The sequence below is a fragment of the Papio anubis genome, chromosome 18 (genome assembly GCF_008728515.1).
Source record: "Papio anubis isolate 15944 chromosome 18, Panubis1.0, whole genome shotgun sequence".
Lineage (NCBI taxonomy): Eukaryota > Metazoa > Chordata > Mammalia > Primates > Cercopithecidae > Papio > Papio anubis.
The window spans coordinates 20,924,432-20,937,792 of NC_044993.1; the positions used below are offsets into that span (position 1 = coordinate 20,924,432).

Here is a 13,361-nt window from a genome sequence, read left to right on the forward strand (position 1 = left end):
GTTAGGCAGATTGATAAAACAGAATTGAGAATCCAGAAACAGTCCCACACTTATATGGCTATTTGATCTTCAACAAAGATATGAAATCAATACAATACGGAAAGAAAATTCCTTTACCAAATGAGGTTAGAACAACTGGATATCCATATGGGAAAAACAAAAACAAAAACAAAACAAAACAACAAAAAACCTTGACCCTTAATTTACACCATATACCAAAATTAACTCAAAATAGATCATAAATACAAAATCTAAACTATAAAACTTCTGGAAGAAAACACAGAAGAAATTCTTTTATGATTCTAGAGTAGACAACAATTTCTTGTTTTTTGGTTTTATTTTGGTTTTTGTTTCTTTTCTTTTTTGCAACAGGGTCTTGCTCTGTCACCCAGGCTGGAGTGCAGTGGCCTGATTCCAGCTCACTGCAGCCTTAATCTCCCAGGTTCAAGTGATCCTTCTGCCTCAGCTCCCTAGTAGCTGGGATTACAATTGTATGCCACCATGCTTGACTAATTATTTATAGAGATGAGGTCTCATGATGTTGCCCAGGCAGGTCTTGAACTCCTATGCTTAAGCAATCCTCCCACTCTGCCTCTTAAAGTACTGGGATTATAGGTGTGAGCCACTGTGCCCAGACAGAATTCTTAAAACACAAAAGGCATGAGCCAAAAAGGAAAAAAACTGGACTTCATCAGAATTTAAAACTTCTTTTCAAAATATACAGTTCAAGCCACAGATAGGGAGAAAATGTTTGCAGTACATATATATGACAAACGCATTGCTCCAGAATACATGAAGAACACTTTACAGCTCAATAAAACAAACTATTTAAAAAATGGACAATTATTCAAACAGACACTTCAAAAAAGAAGTTATTCAAATGACCAACTGCATATGAAAAGATGCTCAATATCATTAGTTATCAGGGAAATGCAAATTAAAACCACAATGAGATACCACTACACACACCAGAATGGCTAAAATTGACAAAGATTGACACTACCAAATGATGTGAAGCAACTGGAACTCTCATACATTGTTGGCAGAAGTATGACATGATCAAAACACAGTTGGTCTGGCAGTTTCTTAGAAAACCAAACATATACCTACCCTATAATCCAGCAATTCCACTCTAACATACTTGCCCAAGAAAAATTAATACACAATGCACATTTTTATAACAAAGACTTCTACAAGAATGTTCATAGCAGCACTATTCATAATAGCCCCAAACTGGAAACAGCCCACATAGCCAACAAGATGTTTCTTGTTTACATTAAGTTCTAGAATAGGCAAAACTAATCTACGGGTTAAAAAACCCAGAACTAGTTATCTCTAGGGGAGTAGGAGTGGGAAATGATGATTGTGAAAGGGCAGAAGGGAACTTTCTGGGATAACAGTAATGATGTATATCTGCTTTTTCTTTCGGTTTTTTTTTTTTCCTTTTCTCACCTGGAAGTAACAATGTGTATCTTGACAGAGGTTTTAATTACAAAAGTATATGTTTCTTTTTTTTTTAGAGACAGAGTCTCGCTCTGTCACCCAGGCTGGAGTGCAGTGGCGCAATCTCAGATCACTGCAAACCCTGCCTCCTGAATTCAAGTGATTCTCATGCCTCAGCCAAGTATATGCATTTTTAAAACTCACTGAATGATATACGTATTATTTGTGCATTTCTTTTTTTTTTTTTTTTTTTTTTGAGACGGAGTCTCGCGCTGTGTCACCCAGGCTGGAGTACAGTGGCGCGATCTCGGCTCACTGCAAGCTCCGCCTCCCAGGTTCAGGCCATTCTCCTGCCTCAGCCTCCGAGTAGCAGGGACTACAGGCGCCCGCCACCACGCCCGGCTAGTTTTTTGTATTTTTAGTAGAGACGGGGTTTCACCATGTTAGCCAGGATGGTCTCGATCTCCTGACCTCGTGATCCGCCCGCCTCGGCCTCCCAAAGTGCTGGGATTACAGGCTTGAGCCACCGCGCCCGGCCTATTTGTGCATTTCATTGCATATAAATTTTACCTAAAACAAATGAACTATAAAAAATCCAAATAAATATTAAACTCTAGTTAATGTTATAATGCTGAAGTGTTTATGGGTAAAACGTACTGATATCTGCAACTTACTTTGAATGCATCAAAAAAAAAAAGAAGAAAACATGAATTGATGTATGGGTAGATGGATAGAAATGTGATAAACCAAATATAATAAAATGTGAATTGTGGAATCTAAATGATGTGTATAAGGGTGTTTGCCATATTCTTTCAACTTTTCTTTTTTTTCTTTTTGAGACGGGGGTCTCGCTCTGTCACCCAGGCTAGGGTGCAGTTACGCAATCACAATTCACTGTAGCTTTGATTCTTGGGCTCAAGCAGTCCTCCCATCTCAGCCTCTCGAGTAGCTAGGACCACAGTTGCATACCACCCCACCTGACTAATTTTTTCATCTTTTGTAGAGATGTGGGGGTCTCACTATGTTGCCCAGGCTGGTCTTGATCTCCTGGGCTCAAGCAATCCTCCCGCCTCAGCCTCCCCAAAGTGTTGGGATTACAGGCATGAGCTACTGCACCTGGCCATCAGCTTTTCTATTTGTTTAGAAAACTATAATAAAAATTTGAAAATATATATGGACATGCAGCCAGGTCAAATAAACCAAAAACTTTTTTTTTTTTAATATAAATACAAGCAACAGACCTCAAAACTAAAGCTAATATACCTTCTAAGAAACAAATTAGAAGGAATCAAAATGTAATTGATAATAACTATGTCCAATACTGCATGATTTATAATAGTGTAAAATTAGAAATGCATGTCCCATAACAGGTGTTTGTTGAGTAAATTATGGTCTAATTGTATCTAACATACTATATGTATGTGAAGTACTTATTTTGTTTATTGTGTATTGTCTTTCTACCAACTAGAATCAAAGCATCTAGAAAACAGGGGTATTGATTTGTTTTGTTCACTGCTGTATTCTCTTTGCCTGAAACAAAGCCTGACAAGTAAAAGCTGTTTAATAAATTGTTATTGAATGAATAAACAATGGAATATTTTTTAGCCATTAAATGATGTTGAACATTATTTAATGACATGTTCATAATATATTCTAATGTGAACAAAGAGTACAAAACACTACATGAGCAAAAGATACAGACAGCTTATAGAAAAAGAAATGCAAATGGCCCTTAAACATGAACATATGATCAATCTTGCTCATAATAAGAGAAAAGTAAATTAAAGTTACACTGAAATATCACTTTCCATCTATCGAACTGGCTAAAATCCAAAAGTTTTATAACACATTCTGTAGCAAGTCTGTGAGGAAACACACACTCTCATACATTGTTGGTAGGAACTAAAATGGTACATCCCCAAGGAGAGAAATTTGGCAATATCTAGCAAAATTACATAGGCATTTCCCTGTGGCCCAGCAATCCCACTTTTAGGAATCTAACTTATAGATACACAGGCAAACAATGCAAAAGGACACATTTACAAGACTATTCATTGCAGTACTTCTTAAATTAGCAAAAGACTTGAAAACAACCCAAATGTCCACTAGTAGAGAATTGGCTGAATAAACTATGCAGCTATAAAAGAGAAAACGGAAGATTTATATGTACCACTGTGTAGCAGTCGCTAAGACACTAAGTTTAAAAAGTAAGATGCAGGCCAGGTGTAGTGGCTCAGGCCTGTAATCCCAGCACTTTGGGAGGCTAAGGTGGGCGGATCATGAGGTCAGGAGTTCGAGGCTAGCCTGACCAGCATGGTGAAACCCCCATCTCTACTAAAAATACAAAAAATTAGCCAGGGGTGGTGGTGCGCGCCTGTAATCCCAGCTACTCGGGAGACTGAGGAAGGAGAATCGCTTGAACCTGTGAGGCAGAGGTTGCAGTGAGCCAAGATTGCACCACTGCACTCCAGCCTGGGCGACAAAGCGAGACTCCATCTCAAAAACAAAAATTAAAATTAAATTAAAATAAAAATTAACGGCCGGGCACAGTGGCTCGCGCCTGTAATCCCAGCACTTTAGGAGGCTGAGGCAGGTGGATGACGAGGTCAGGAGATTGAGACCATCCTGGCTAACACAGTGAAACCCTGTCTCTACTATTAATACAAAAAAATTAGCCAGCTGTGGTGGCGGGCGCCTGTAGTCCCAGCTGCTGGGGTGGCTGAGGCAGGAGAATGGCGTGAACCTGGGAGGCGGAGCTTGCAGTGAGCAGAGATCACACCACTGCACTCCAGCCTGGGCGACAGAGCGAGACTCCATTTAGTAAAATAAAATAAAAATTAAAAGATGCAGAAAAAAATATATAGTATGCTACCTTTTGTGTAAAAATGGGAGTGAATATGAAACCATAGATTATTTGTATGTCTTTTCAAAAAAGAAGCAATTTAAGAATAAATTTAAAACTAATTAAAGTAAGTCATCTACAGAGAAAGGGAGAGAGCAGAGGAGGAAACATGGATAACTGTATCTAATTTTATTAGTTTTAGAACCCAGCAGATGTTTTTCATAGTTAAAAAAAATTAAATGAAAAAAATGCAAAACAATTTCTAAAAGTCAAAAACAAACAAATGAACCAATGAACCAAATTCTGTGCTCTATGTCAAAGGTCACCAAACTATGATCTGCATTCCAAATCTGGCCCACCAACTGTTTTCATGAATAAGGCTTTACTGGAACACAGTTATGCCCATTTACATATAGTCTATGGCTGCTTTTGAGATACAGTGACAGAGCTGAGTAGTTACAACAGAGACCATATGCGCCGCAAAGCTCAAAATATTTACTATCTGGTCCTTCAGAGAAAAAGTTTACTGACTCCTACTCTATATTAAGTTAGCAGTGTAACCACACAGAAAATTATTTTAAGAGACTTGAAATAAAGAATTTTATATATCCTGAGAACAAAAATCAACCAAACAAAAACCCCTTAAACAGTGGGTTTGTAGTGGTAATGTTGGATTTGTTCTTTGAAAAGATTATAGACATGTATGAGTATGTATTGTGTGATTATACATTTTATATAATGTGATTACATATTTATATATGTATGGGTATATATATGTGTATATATAATACATTAATTTCATTAGGAACCAATATTCTCAGATAAAGGAAATATAAATATAAAAATGTAAAATGTAGGATAAAAGAACAGCTAGAGGCTGGACGCAGTGGCTCACACCTGTAATCCCAGCACTTTGGGAGGCCGAGGTGGGCAGATCACGAGGTCAGGAGTTTGAGACCAGACTGGCCAACATAGTGAAACCCCATCTCTACTGAAAATACAAAAATTAGCCAGGTTTGGTGGCACATGCCTGTAGTCCCAGCTACTTGGGAGGCTGAGGCTGGAGAATCGCTTGAACCTGGGAGGCAGAGGTTGTAGTTAGCCGAGACTGAGCCACTGCACTCCAGCCTGGACAACAGAGCAAGAATCTGTCTCAAAAACAAACAAACAAACAAACAAAACCCAGCTAGAGGACACATATGTGATCAAGCAATTACAGTAAAATTACAACTGTAGAATGAAGGTCATGGTATCTTCACTATAAAAGTTCTTCAATTTGTCTGTCAGCTTCATAATTACAAATTTTCATAATGAAATGTTAGAAAAAACTTATAAAATAAAAAAAGCCATTATATTTCATTTCAATTGGAAATACTGGTAAGAACTCAAGATTTATTTTCATTTTCTAAAAATCCACATATTTCCTAGCTCTAATCCTTCAAAAAGTCTGAAAGCAATGACAGTTTCTTTTTCCTTTTCTTTCTTTTTTTTTTTTTGAGACAGGGTCTCACTCTGTCACTCAGGCTGGAGTACAGTGGTATAATCATAGTTCATTGCACCCTCAAACTCCTGGGCTCAGCTGATCCTCCTATCTTAGCCTCCAAAGTAGCGGGGACCACAAAGCATGTGCCACCATGCCCAGCTAATTTCTGTATTTTTTTTTTTATTTCTGTATTTTTTGTAAAGACAGTGTTTTACTATGTAGCCTAGGCTGGTTTTGAAGTCCTGGGCTCAAGCAATCTGCCCACTTCAGCCTCCCAAAGTGGTGGGATTACAGGTGCCAGCCACCACATCCAGCCAATGATACTTTCCTTTTTTTGAGATGGGGTCTCACTTTGTCACCCAGGCTGGAGTGTAGTTGCGCGGTCTCAGCTCACTGCCACCTCTGCCTCCTGGGCTCAAGCAATTCTCCTGCCTCAGCCTCCCGAATAGCTGGGATTACAGGCGCCCACCATAGCGCTTGGATAATTTTTGTATTTTTAGTAGAGACAGGGTTTCGCCATGTTGGTCGAGCTGGTCTCGAACTCCTGATCTCAAGTGATCCACCCACCTCGGCCTCCCAAAGTGCTGGGATTATAGACGTTGGCCACTGCGCCCGGCCCATAATTTCAATAGCAATGAATATCCTGTGTCTACACTGTGGTTTCTAAATACCACTTTTCCTTACAGAGAGTTGTTTTCAAAAATGAGGCAGGAAATACCTCAGATGAGCCTGGGATATCTTCTGCTGGAGAGCAAGGAGGCAATCAAAGACTACCATGGTCATGTCAAAAAGCCCAAGAGCCAATCAGAAATGGTTCCCACAGGTCAAAAATGGGAAATTTGATTGGTACGAACAAGGAATACAATAATTGAAACATCAGATACATAAAATCTATGATTCATAATACAGGAAAAAAGATCACTTCGTTGGTTACCTTTGGAGGTTGCTAAGACACTAATTTATTATTCTGAAATTTGGTCAATAAAGGAACAGAATGATACTAACTATATTAAAATATATTCATGTTTATACGCACAGAAAAGGGTCTCAAAGTTTTAATACTTCGAGGTTTTGATAGTGATGATCTCTGGGTGACAGGGCCAGAGATGGGATTTTCCTTTTTACCTAATTATAGTTTTAAATTTTTTTTTACAATAAATATGTATTGTCTCTGCACTAAAAGTTATTTTAGGGTTATAAAACAGTATGTGGCATATGAGATCATTATTGTAAAAAGGAAAAACAGTATTTTCTGAATTGCTAATAGTAGTACCCTCTGGGTAGTGAGATTAAGGTAATTTTAATTTTCTTCTTTTGGTTTCTCTATATTTAAAAAATCTTTGCTATAGTAAACATTAACTACTTCTGTTTTAAAAAAAGAATAAAAGGAAAGCCGGCACAGTGATACCCCTGTAGTCCCAGCTAGCTGGGAGGCTGAGGCAGAAGCATCACCTGAGCCCAGAAGTTTGAGGCTGCAGTCTGCTATGATCACATCTGTGAATAGCCACTGTACTCCAGGCTGGGCAACATAGGGAGACCCCGTCTCTATTTAAAAGAGAGGGAAACAGAGAGAGAGAAACAGAGAGAAAGAGAGAGAGAGAAACAATAATATCCTTTAAAAATAATGAGAACAGAAGAGTAAGAAATTTGCAATAGTTTTTTCTCCTTTTTTTTTGAGATGGAGTCTTGCTCTGTCACCCAGGCTGGAGTGCAGTGGTGGGATCTCAGCTCACTGCAACCTTGACCTCCTGGGTTCAAGCAATTCTCCTGCCTCAGCCTCTCGAGTAGCTGGGACTACCGGCACGTGCCACCATGCCCAGCTAATTTTTTTTTTTTTTTTTTTGAGATGGAGGCTTGCTCTGTCACCCAGGCTAGAGTGCAGTGGCATGATCTCGGCTTACTGAAATCTCCACCTCCCGGGTTCAAGCAATTCTCCTGCCTCAGCCTCCCGAGTAGCTGGGATTACAGGGGCCTGACACTGCACCCGGCTAATTTTTGTATTTTTAGTAGAGACGGGGTTTCACCATCTTGGCCAGGCTGGTCTCAAACTCCTGACCTTATAATCCACCGGCCTCGACCTCCCAAAGTGCTGGGATTACAGGCGTGAGACACCGCACCCGGCCATAATTTTTGTATTTTTAGTAGAGACGGGGTTTCGCCATGTTGGCCAGGCTGGTCTCAAACTCCTGACCTCACGCCACGGCCTCCCAAAGTCCTGGGATTACAGGTGTGAGCTACCGTGCTCAGCCTTCTATATTCTTCTAAGACTTTCTAGGGCAAGTGTTCTGACTCACTGGCATGAATATCTGGTTCCTTTGGCTAATGTATACCTCAAATGCAAATGAGTGTTATTTCCCTCTTGTTGCCCCTAACCATTAAGATCACTAACCAACCTCTAAATGACTTCCTGTGACATAAGATCTTTGAACCCAAACATAGAACACAAAGAAAGTGATTTAAAACAAAAGCTCTTAGTGAAGTTTTCCAGAGCCCCTTTAATGAAGTAATCTTCTCTGCCCTCTACTGGTGATGAAAATAACATCTACTTGGAAATAAATGGAGGCATTTCCATAAAGCAGCAGTTAGTACCCTATGGGGACCTGGCTTGCTTTGCCAGGGGGTTCCCAAGGCCCTCTCAGGGTCTGCAAGGTCAAAACTATTTCACAATAATACTAGGTCATGATGTGCCTTTCACATTCTCAAGCGTGTACTGAGTATGAAAGGCTTATTGATACGAGTTCTGATTTCATACTGCAACAAATCTTTAAGATATTACCTCTTGGCCAGGCGAGGTGGCTCATGCCTGTAATCCCAGCACTTTGGCAGGCTGAGGCAGGCAGATCACTTGAAGTCAGGAGTTTGAGACCAGCCTGACCAACGTGGAGAAACCCCATCTCTACTAAAAATACAAAATTAGCTGGGCATGGTGGCGCATGTCTGTAATCCCAGCTACTTGGGAGGCCAAGGCAGGAGAATCGCTTGAACCCAGGAGGTGGAGGTGGCAGTGGGCCGAGATTGCACCATTGCATTCCATCCTGGGCAAAAACAGAGAAACTCTGTCTCTCACACACACACACACACACACACACACAAAAGATATTGCCTCTTGTTGAGTTTCTCTTCACTTTTTTCCCCACAGAATTCATGCAGAGATTATCTTGTTGAGTTTTAGAATTGTATAAAAGAAGGCTGGACATGGTGGCTCACACCTGTAATCCCAGCACTTTGGGAGGCCAAGGCAGGAGGATTACAAAGTCAGGAGTTCGAGACCAGCCTAGCCAATATGGTGAAACCTGTCTGTACTAAAAAAAAAAAAAAATTAGCCAGGCATGGTGGCACGTGCCTGTTGTCCCAATTACTCGGGAGGCTGAGGCAAGAGAATCCCTTGAACCTGGGAGGCGGAGGTTGCAGTGAGCCGAGATTGTACCACTGCACTCCAGCCTGGGCGACAGAGCAACACTCCATCTAAAAAAAAAAAAAAAAAGAAAAGAATGTACATAATTATCTGAAAAGATGATTGAACTCTCCTCCCTTTTCCAACTACATATCTATGTGACTCTAGGTTTTCTTCATGTACTTCAGTCAAAACAACCTATCATAACAGACTGGAGAAGCAGATATGAAAATCCAGCTGACTTCTTGGTTGGGCATGGTGGCTCATGCCTGTAACCTTAATCCCAATACTCTGGGAGGTCAAGGCAGGCAGATCACCTGAGGTCAGGAGTTCAAGACCAGCCTGGCCAACATGGTGAAACCCCATCTCTACTAAAAGTACAAAAAATTAGCCAAGCATGGTGGTGTATGCCTGTAATCCCAGCAACTCGGGAGGCTTAGGTACTAGAATCACTTGAACCCAGGAGTCAGAGATTGCAGTGAGCCAAGATTGTGCCACTGCACTCCAGCCCGGGCAACAAGAGCGAAATCCCATCTCAAAACAAAAAGTACAAAAATTATGTGAGCATGGTGGTGGGTGCCTGTGGTCCCAGCTACAAGGGAGGCTGAGGCATGAGAATTGATTGAACCCGGGAGGTAGGGGTTCCAGTGAGTCAAGATCATGCCACTGCACTCCAGCCTGGGTGATGGAGTGAAACTCTGTCTCAAAAAAAAAAAAAAGAACCCCCCAAAAAAACAGGGTCTTACTTTGTCACCCAGGCTACAGTGCACTAGTGTAATCTTGGCTCACTGTAGCCTAGACTTGGACCTCTCAGGCTCAAGCAATCCTCCCATCTCAGCCTCCCCAGTAGCTAGGACCACAGGTGTGTAGTACCATGCATGGCCAATTTTTTAATTTTTTGTAGAGACAAAGTATCACTATGTTGCCCAGTCTGGTCTCAAACTCCTGGGATCCTACCTCAGCCTCCCAAAGTGCTGGGAATACAGGTATCACCCGCCTCACCCAGCCACTACAGATATTTTTAAATTCCCTAAGCAGCTAATATGATAAAATAGTAGACAGATTCATATAATATACAACAGACTACATCTACAAAATAATAATTTTACACACTAATTCCTTTTAAAATAGGAATGCTTGAACTTCTGTAAATTAAATGAGTACATATATGTGTACTCCACCACATACTCATAGAGATTAGAAAGTCTTCTATAAACAAAGCATAATATACGTGTTTCATGACAGACGATTACTTCCAGGATTTTTGCTTATTTAAACTTGTTCTCAGTCATATAATAGAGAGTTGCAGGCCAGGTGTAGTGGCTCAGGCCTGTAATCCCAGCACTTTGGGAGGCCAAGGCAGGCAGATCACTTGAGGTCAGGAGTTCGAGACCAGCCTGGTCAACATGGCAAAACTCCCTCTCTACTAAAAAGACAAAAATTACCTGGGAATGGTGGTGGGCACCTGTAATCCCCGCTACTTGGAAGGCTGAGGCAGGAGAATCGCTTGAACCTGGGAGGCGGAGGTTGCAGTGAGCCAAGATTGTGCCACTGCACTCCAGCCTGGGCAATAGAGCGAGAATTCGTCTCAAAAAAAAAAAAAGAGTTGCAGTTGCAAGACAAGTGACCTCTCGATTAGCAACTTAAAATTCTATTTTGCAGTCTGACTCTTGAGACAATGTAGTATATTTACCATATTTTTAGTGGAAATAACCTAAATTCAAATTCTGCCACTTACTAGTCTGACATTGGGCAATTTCCAATGTACCTGAACCTTGGTTCCTTCATCCGTTAAAATGGAATACAAGTAGTACCGATCCCACGGGATCGTTATGAGGATTAAATGATGTATATGTAAACAGCCTACTATGGGGACTGATAGTAGGTACTCATTTACTAATATTAATAACTTGTGTTCACTCCCCGCTGGTGTGGTGTAATGTCTGCAGAAGTTTTTGCAGTTTTGAGTATAAAATCTGAGACTGGGAGGTGATCCCCTTTGGCCTTTCATGTGCCCTTGCTAATTGTACAGATCCCGTCCCATCCCTTCCCCCAAATATACACCCCAATGATAAGTAGAGCTCTATCTCCTTTCCAAAAGCTCCAGATAACATCAGAGCCTCTATATTGAATAATTTGTCTGATTCTGAGAAGGGGGTTCAGTAGATCCCGGGCCTAGGTCCGTGTTCTGCCCCTAATTTGACCACGTGATCTTGGACAGGTTACTTAATTTCTTCAGTGAGTCTTGGGTGTTCTCAGTCGTAAAAATAATGCAGCTTCAACCACTCCCAATGTCCCTTCAGATTTTAGATTGGGAAGAAACTGTCCACGCACCACAGACATTAAAAGCGACTGGAAACCCCTAAATACTCTCCCCAAACCCATTTCAAACGTCACTGCTTCCGATTTCTGGACTTCTTGGAATTTCGTACAAATCTCAAGGGTTCACGCTGGCCCCTGCGCCCTCACGCGGCTAGGACCTCACATCCTACGTCGCGGGCGTTCTACCCTCTCCGGAGCTGTGTCCAGATCCCCTTCCCAAGAGCGCTGTAGTAAGGACTGAATGAAATAACGGCGGCGCCTGACAGAGCTCAGCACAAGGCAAGTGCTCAAGAGATGTTGGCTAATATCAGCAGTCAACGGACCCCGCGCCCTCCTTGAGCCTCGGTTTCCTCAAGGATGTAATGAGGACGGGCAGAGACCATGCTCAAAGCCCCCGGCAGCGGGCGGAGGGTCCCTGGGCGGGCCTAAGGGGCGCACGCTGCGGGAGGCAGGTCAGCCCCGGAAGCCCGGCGGCCCTAAGAGTCCCTTGTGTAGCCCAGCGCCGAGATGCGTCCTCTCACCTCCCGGGCTCAGCAGCAGCTTCAGTGCCTCCAAAATCCGATCCAGACCGCATGTCTCCTGAGCCCCGCTGCCCATAGCCTGCCCCGGGGCCGCCATGACTGGAGTGTCACGCGACGCTCCTGACGCGCTCAGGCGCCTCGGCAGAGCTCCGCCGCCGCCATGTTGAGTGTGGCAGAAGGCGATGGGCACACTATGGGGCGGGGCCCGCAGGGTGGGGCGGGGCCAAATCGGTCGGGAACGCCCCCTTCACTTTTTTTTTCCGTCCCAACTTAGTCCAGGGGGTAGGAGGGAACCCAAAAATGGCTAACACAGTCTGCCCACGCACACGATTTCAGCAGCTCAGTATGATTAACCGCTATGTAAAGAAGGAAGAGAGAAGTAATTTATCATTAAATAATCTGTATTTCAGTATGAAAATACTTAGGTACTCAACACTGGCAGATATAATGAAGCAGACAGATGCTTACATCTGCTTACAGTGAAACATGGATAAGGAAAAACAATATTCAGGCTGGGCGCGGTGGCTGACACCTGTAATCCCAGCACTTTGGTAGGCCGAGGTGGGCAGATCACAAGGTCAGGAGTTTGAGACCAACCTGTCTAATACGGTGAAACCCCGTCTCTACTAAACTTAGAAAAATTAGCCAGGTGGTGGCGGGCGCCTGTAGTCCCAGCTGCTCGGGAGGCTGAGGCAGGAGATTCGCTTGAACCTGGGAGGCGGAGGTTGCGGTGAGCTGAGATCGCACCACTGCACTCCAGCCTGGATGACGGAGCGAGACTCTATCTCAAAAAAAAAAAAAAAAAAAAAAAACCTAAGTACAGACGTACACACGCATATATATCCATTGTGAATGTAAAGCTACAAATGTTGCTATGGGTAATATGATTTTTGTTTTTTTAGTGAACTTGGTGAAGTTTCCAGTAAAAGTTCGATCTTTCTTCTGTTTTCATGGTTGTTGCATTCCTTGAAAATTCAGTGTCTATCAAAACCATGCCCTCCCCCAAACTGTTTTTATATGTAAAACAGAATGGATTTGAGATTCAGATAATCAGAAACAGGTTTTCACCTACATAAATCCTGGTGGGACATTGAAAAACCGTGTTGTCTGAAAGTCATGCTGCAGACACAGGACAATGTTTTTGAGGGCAGGACCTTTATTTTTATTTTTTGAGATGGGGTCTCGCTCTGTCGCCTAGGCTGGAGTTCAGTGGCGTGAACTACCACTTCACCCAGGCTGGTCTTGAACTCCTGGGCTCAAGCAATTTGTCCACTTTGACCTTCCAAAGTACTGAAATTACAGGCGTGAGCCCCTGAGTCTGGCCTTAAAAATATTTTTGAATGGAAAATAAATGAC

The 13,361-nt window shown here is 42.2% G+C and overlaps 1 protein-coding gene across 2 annotated transcripts in view; it reads right to left on the reverse strand.

The window, feature by feature from the left end:
- The window catches only part of TANGO6 (transport and golgi organization 6 homolog), a 261,322-nt gene extending 249,139 nt beyond the window's left edge, over positions 1–12,183 (reverse strand). For both annotated transcript variants that reach the window (XM_009196757.4, XM_009196756.4), the window contains exon 1: positions 12,006–12,183. In XM_009196757.4, the coding sequence (XP_009195021.1) occupies positions 12,006–12,102 (97 nt within the window). In that variant the 5' untranslated portion in view covers positions 12,103–12,183. The remainder of the gene's footprint in view (positions 1–12,005) is intronic.
- Positions 12,184–13,361: the final 1,178 nt, after the last annotated feature.